The sequence below is a fragment of the Cnephaeus nilssonii genome (assembly GCF_951640355.1).
Source record: "Cnephaeus nilssonii genome assembly, chromosome: 13".
NCBI classification, from domain to species: domain Eukaryota; kingdom Metazoa; phylum Chordata; class Mammalia; order Chiroptera; family Vespertilionidae; genus Cnephaeus; species Cnephaeus nilssonii.
In genome coordinates this window covers 69,076,768-69,084,117 of record NC_137084.1, presented here as the reverse complement: position 1 = coordinate 69,084,117, position 7,350 = coordinate 69,076,768, and the positions used below count along the sequence as shown (strand labels likewise).

The window sequence follows — 7,350 nt, the reverse complement described above, 5'->3', positions numbered from 1 at the left end:
TATACCCAGAAGAATTGAAAGCAAGGACTTGAACAGATATTTATACACCAATGTACACAGTAGCATTGTTGGCAAGTGTTAAAATGTGAAAGCAATCCAAATGTGCACTGACTGATGAAAGGATAAACAAAATGCAGTACTAAATACAATGGAATATATTCAGCCTTAAAAAAATAAATTCTGGTACATGCAGTAACAGGGATGAACCTTGAAAACATTATGTTAAGTGAAATAAGTCAGACACAAAAGGACAAATATTATGAATCCACTTATAAGAGGTACCTAAAACAGTCAAATTCAGAGACAGGAAGTAGAATAGTGGTTACCAGGGCCTAAGACGAAGGAGGAATGGGAAGTTAGTTAATGGTTAATGAATAGAGATTCTGTTGGGATGCTGGGAAAGTTCTGGAGAGGCGAGTATTAATAGTTGCAAAACAATGTGCATGTATTAGTATTACTGAACTGTACACTTGAAAAATGGTTAAAATTTTATGTGTATTTTAAACACACAAAAAATTCAAACCCAAACTTCTAACACCATTAAACTTCTCAAATATTTATACAGATTATTATGGATTATGATACTTGAATGGTTTATCAATTGGGTACAGAACAAATCTTCCTATATAGTTGGAAAAACTTAAAATTAGGCACTTTTTAAAAGGTATCTTTAACCTTTTGCACTCGGATGTCGAGTGTGACGGTTATTGAATGTATCAATAATTTGAAATATAAAAAAATCCAAATAAATAAGTTTGTATGAAAAGAAACTCCAGTTTTTTATTCTACTGCCGCGCTTTGTAAAATCTGGGATATTTAAAAAATTAAATCCCGAGTAGAATAAAGGAATCGAGAAAAAAGCAAGCGAGTGCAAAGGGTTAAATACTGACCAATGTTTAATATTTGAGCTATAAAATGTACAGTAATTTATCAAAGAAAAAGCATACTTGAGAAACTATACTGTGTATTCTTATTCTCTCTCCGTCACTAATTTTCCTCTATTGATCTTCTTTACGTTGTAGTAGTTTCCTTCATCACAAAACTGCATCTTTTATCCAAAATAGCTAAAATTGTAAAGTAAATAATAATATAAATGGAATGATGGCATACAGATTCAAATGCTAGGCCTGAATTACAGACTTTTCAGTATAAACAACAGGAAAGGGAGAAGGATGTATTGCCTTGTGAGTCTAAGGCATACATGCATTTCCAGGTCTAAAACAGAAGATAAAATATCTTAACGTGTAAAAAACTAAAAGGGATATATTATGGCATACAATTTCATATAATAAATCCACACTTTATCAAAAGGAATTCTTCCAAGGATTGTCACATAAATCTTGGAAACTCTGATCCCATATTACCACTTGGAAGACAGACTGTTGGCTATATTGACTAAGTAAAAATAAACTAAAACCAGTATCACTATTTTTAAGAGCAAACTAAATGACATGCATAAATATCAAAGTACATCTAAATTTTAAATGAACATTAAATAAACATAACATACAAATAATAAATTACATGATGGAAGCAACTGACTAGATACAAGCGTGGAGGAATCTGGGCATACAAATAATATGAATCAACAAAATGGTACTGCTATTTTAAAAACAATCTAGTATTTGTAACAGATTAAGGCAAATGGTCTAGGAGCTAAGGTAATATTTGAAGTTCCACATTTTTAGATGGGCCATCACAAAGGGTCATAGCCATTCTAATCTGGCTTCTATCTCCCAGAACATAGCTGGTACTTAATGAAAGCATATTGGCTACATGAAGATCATTAAATAAAAACCTGGAACCATGTAGCAGTTAGGGAAGTCCAGAGCCAAACCAACCTGAATTTAAAAGGTGTGCCACAGGGTAATTATCTCAGTCATGATCTTTGACCTTAAAATTCTGTGGAAAATAGTGATGGATACTTGAACTCCTACAGCAGTGTATGTAACCTGAAATCAGAAGTCTCCTATCACAGAGTTAAAGAGAGGTCAAAATATTGAGGCAACCAAGCAAGAAGTTATGATTTCCAAAGGGAAAACAGCAGCTCTTAAAACCTTGAAAGATGGACATATAAAAAAGTAGGTCCACTAGGAAAAAATGAGAGTTGAGATTATTTAAGTTAAAAAGTCAAGGGTGGAAAAGTGATAAGCTTTGATAAAGGAAACACTAAGAGCCAATTTTTCCTGGTTACCAGTGTAGAATGGGAGGAGTCAGATTGCCTTGACATTTTATGAAGTTATCAAACATCTGCAGAATCCACTGAGCTTTTGAAATGTACTAGAATACTGTCATTCTACATGATAAACCACATCAGAACATTTGATGTATAATCTTCTAGTTAAAAAAAGTACAGAATAAGAAAATGCTAAAGATCTGTTCACTTAGAACGTAAGAAACTTGTCTACCAGTGTAGCTCCGTATTTAAATGTTTTCCCTTATCCTTATTAAAGATATCTAATCAGTTCAGTAAATTAATGCTAAAGGCCCTAGCCAGTTTGGCTCAGTGGATAGAGCGTCTGCCTGGGGACTGAAAGGTCCCAGGTTCGATTCCAGTCAAGGGCATGTACCATGGTTGCGGGCACATCCCCAGTAGGAAGTGTGCAGGAGGCAGCTGATCTATGTTTCTCTCTCATCGATGTTTCTAACTCTCTATCCCTCTCTGTAAAAAAAATCAATGAAATATATTTTAAAAAATGCTAAAGGTGGTAATTCCTTATACTTCAACTTTAAGCTTTAGATAAAAAAAAAAAACGTAATTGTTTTCATCATACATACAAAGAATGGGAGGCTTTTGGATCTAAAATGTTTTTTATCTTCATTTCTAACAAGATCAAGATAATCAAAACTGAGAAAGTGGTAGGCATATTTTATTTTTAATCAGAATACTCATCTTGAAACTCTTTTCTAATAATAATTGGGAGAGTTCCAATTCCTTAGAAGATACTTTGTAAGTGAAAATTCTAATTGAGAAAAATTCTGATTAGATACAAAGCAAAATCTTATAAAATTTTCCCTTCCGACAGGATCAGAAGAAATCACTACCTGCCTTTGAGAATAGCAATAAAAAAGTGAGTTAAATATTACTATAGTCTGGCCTGCATGCTCAGTGGTTGAGCATCAACCTATGAATGAGGAGGTCACAGTTCAATTCCCAGTCAGGGCACACGCCTGAGTTGCAGTCTTGATCCCCAGTGTGGGGCGTGCAGGCAGGCTCCATCCCCAGTGTGGGGTGTGCAGGAGGCAGCTGATCAATGACTCTCTCTCATCACTGTTCTCTCTCTCTCTCTCTCTCTCTCTCTCTCTCTCTCTCTCTCTCTCTCTCTCTCCTTCTCCCTTCCTCTCTGAAATCAATAAAAATATATTTTTTAAATATTTTAAATAAATAACTGAGTAGACATTTGGCTTTTCCTATTTTTACACTTAGCTAAAATCCTGATTTCTGTTATCAAAAGAATCTATCAATTTAATTTTTCCACAGAATTAATAAGCACTATTGTTTCCATATTAGAATAGGTATAATTTAGGGGAAAGAATAACTCCATGAGGTTTTTGACATTTTTCCTAACCACTTTTCATTTTTAAGATGAGATTATAATTTTCAGGAAATATACAAAAACAAAATCCATGTTAAATAACAACAGTGGACCTTAAAGGCATGAGCTTTTGTCACTTTATTGTTAACCAATGAATGTTATCCAAAATTATAGATGTAACTGTAACTTAATTGTACAACACAAAATTATGCTATTGGTAAAAGCCTGATGAAATTTACCGAATACTCATTAATATAATTTTACATTGCTATATGAACATGTGCTCTCAATTGCTAATAATAAAAGTTATAATTGGTTTAATCACTATGAAAATCCATATCGCAAATAGTTTTTCCTGTTTAGAAAAATTCACACAGCTTTAAAAATGGATTAACTCCATTTTAATCCTAATCTACAAATAGATTATAAACAGCCAATATAACTGGTAATTTTTCAACACTGATATCAAACTCATGTAGCAATGGTAGTGCACAATATTCAAAATGAAAAAAATTAATAAAAATCCACGTTTTCCCCTGTCATGGCAATTGCTTTAATGTTTTGGAGAAGCATGGCCAGAAGGTTCACCATGCCTTCCTCTATGTGCTGAAAGTAGAAACACTTTCCTCCACAGCGTTTTGAAGCATGTGCACAACCACTGTACAACAGTCACTTCAAGGTTAACCAGTTATATTTTGTCCTACAAAGTCCAAAAAATATATTAAATGCTACCTTTCCTTTTCATAATGTCTGCCCAGATTAATCCTTTTAAAGTCAGCAAAATCAAAAAAGCACAAGAGATATTTTCAGACACAACTTGAATCTACTGTGCATGAAAATGTCTTAATAAAATGGCAATTCTAATAGATAAATGTCAATTTGAATGCATAATACCAAATAAAAAGTAGCTGAACCACACAGAGAAAAAAAGGCTTTCCTTATTTCCAAATCCAGATGTTTACACAATAAAGAAAATGTTAGAACATGTGAATATTAGAACATCTTTCAAACTGGAAAGATTTCTTCTTAAGACATAATTGAACTTAGTATTGCCTAAAATCATAATTTCTAAAACAGGATTCACAAACCAAATTTAAGTACTCTTAATTAGAAACTGGGGGGAAAAAGCATAATGATTTAGGAACCAAATATGCTAAAATGATCATGTAACAATTATATCAAGAAATGAAGGTACAGAAACTCTTCAGATGGTACAAGGCAACATCTCTCTTACACACACACACACACACACACCTTCTTCAGACATACAACACCTCTCCAGGGAGATTGTATACCAGTGAGAGCTTACAATTTTAATACAATTCAGAGTCCCACAATTCAGCTCAACAAAAAGGCAGCTAAAAATTTAGCATTCTAAGATATTCTGAAGGAAAAAGAAATCTCAAACATAGTTGTTCATGACTGAAAGTACTACTATGCTTATAAAACATTAGCTTGAACAACCAGTCATTGCAGGTGCAGTAGTGAGGTAGTGTCACTGTCGCCTCAGGGGACTGGTGTTTGCATATGCTGCCCTTTCAGGAAGGCCCAAAGTTTTTAATGATTATAATCAATTACCAACAAATGCGTGTTTTCTTTTAGTAAATGTCTGTTTAAACTAACCTATGAGAGAGCAAAACTTTTTAAATCAGACAACTGTTATTTGCAGGTAGTATTTCACCAATACACTCTCCTAGGGCACTACTACCTGCTATCTACACCTTTGTGAATTGGTAGGCAAAGAGAACCAAAGGATGACAGAAAATGAAACACCAATCAATTCAGCTGTCAAAGATGACTGTAAGTATCAAATACCCAATAACGTAATAAAATTGGGATTTAAAAAAATTAACCACCAGTTGCACACTAAACTTTCTTGTCCTTTCATAATTCACAGCCATCTTGTACACAATGTTCAAAAACTGTGTACCTGTGACCTACCCTCATTTTAAACACTGCCAATGATCTGTATGGTGGCAGAATTATGGCTATGGGCATGGCAAGATATGAGAAGGGCACACTGAGAAAACATAATGAAAAAGAATGGGGAACTACATGCAGGTAAAATTTGAAAGGGGCAAGGGAACAACAACCTAATCATTCAGTAAATCACCATCATCCTTTGAAATGTACACAGTGCTTAAATCACACCTACACATTTGTCAGACATGATAATTAGTGTTAACCTTCAACAGAAAAAAAAATGGAAAATGCAAAATATGAAAGGAGATGATGGAACACTGTTCTCCAGTCCCTGGCTCAAAAGAAAAAGAAAACCAAGCATGATGTCACACTGCCTTAATGCTGAAGAGCTCCCCTCAAATATGTCTTTTAGCCACCACAGTCAAACTGGGATAAGTGCTTTGGCAAGGTGGGATGCATTCCATCACATCTGCAAAGGCCTGCTTTTCTCTGTTGGTGGTTCAGCTTATGAAGAACATGTATGCAAAATAACAGCTCTCACATTGCTTCAAACTCATCAATACGTTGCTTTGTATTGCCTTGTCGAATTTGTCGCAGAGTCTTGTACTTATCACGGCCTGCTTTAACATTCTCAGCATGAAGAACATCATTTTGTGTTTTCTTAGTTTCATCTCTCGCTTGGGCTAATTCTGAACTTAATGCCTATGTTTAAAAAATTAAAAAGTATGAAGATTATTTTTCTTAGATTTTTAAAAACTTAAGAAAAAGGCTTAAAGACAATATACACATAAGAAATCTGCTTTTTAGTACATTTAGCATTCAATTGTGAAACCTTTAACCCTTTGCACTCGCTTGCTTTTTTCTCAATTCCTTTATTCTAATGCTAACGGTTTCGAGTCACACTCGACATCCGAGTGCAAAAGGTTTAAAGTCCTTAAGTTTGTTTTACTTTTAGTAATCATGGGGACCGTAGTTAGGGAAGAATACACATGGCCTTCCATTTTTACACCCATTAACCATTATGATTTTGTGTGTTAATCTAAATTTCCATAACTTTCCCACAATACTTGAAATGACTACCAAAAGATTTAATGTAGCCATTACAAAACAATGTTACTCTAAGGTGTAAAATCTATACCATGAGAAGCTTTCTCCAAAAATCTTAATATATTTATTACAATAATCACCCTATTTTTTTTTAATATCTGAAGATTTCACCAATTAAAAAATTAGAGAACTTAATAAGAAAAAAGCCTAGAAATATTAAAATATCCTATTTTGATGTAATTATGATTAGATCAGCAAGTAAATAATTCAGATTATATAATGCCATACAGGTAATCTATTACATTACTGCTTTTTAATATACTAGTATACTTCGTTTAAAAATTAAATTCATTTGTTTTTAAAACACAGCATTAAATATTTTCTGTCTTTAAACATGGGTAAACCTAGAATGACTGCCTGGCTGGCATGGCTCAGTGGATGAGCATCAACCTATGAACCAGAAGGTCACGATTCCCAGTCAGGGCACATGCCCCGTTTACGGGCTTGATCCCCACTGTGTGGAGGAGGCAGCCGATCAATGATTCTCTGTCATCACTGATTTTTCTCTCTCTCCCTTCCTCTTCCTCATTCCTCTTTTAATAAAAAATATATTAAAAAAAAAAAAAGAATAACTTACTAGTTAAGGGCTGATCACACAAGGTAACAAACATTTGCTAATGGAGTCATATAACCAAAGAAATGATTGATGTGCCTGTAGGCCAAGCACCCACAAACTAATCACAAGGCCAGCTAGTGTTAAAGCTTCCAAAAATCAAATATTCCTTTTTAGTAACTTTGTCTTGATAAATGAGGAAAATGAAAACTATATTTTAAATATGTATAC

At 33.8% G+C, this 7,350-nt stretch overlaps 1 protein-coding gene across 1 annotated transcript in view; it reads right to left on the bottom strand.

Annotated features, from left to right (window-relative positions):
• Nucleotides 1–3,658: 3,658 nt before the first annotated feature.
• Nucleotides 3,659–7,350, bottom strand: part of RDX (radixin) — a 69,456-nt gene continuing 65,764 nt past the window's right edge. Inside the window, exon 14 of the mRNA XM_079787758.1 lies at nucleotides 3,659–6,161. Within this exon, the coding sequence (XP_079643884.1) occupies nucleotides 5,997–6,161 (165 nt within the window). The 3' untranslated portion in view covers nucleotides 3,659–5,996. The remainder of the gene's footprint in view (nucleotides 6,162–7,350) is intronic.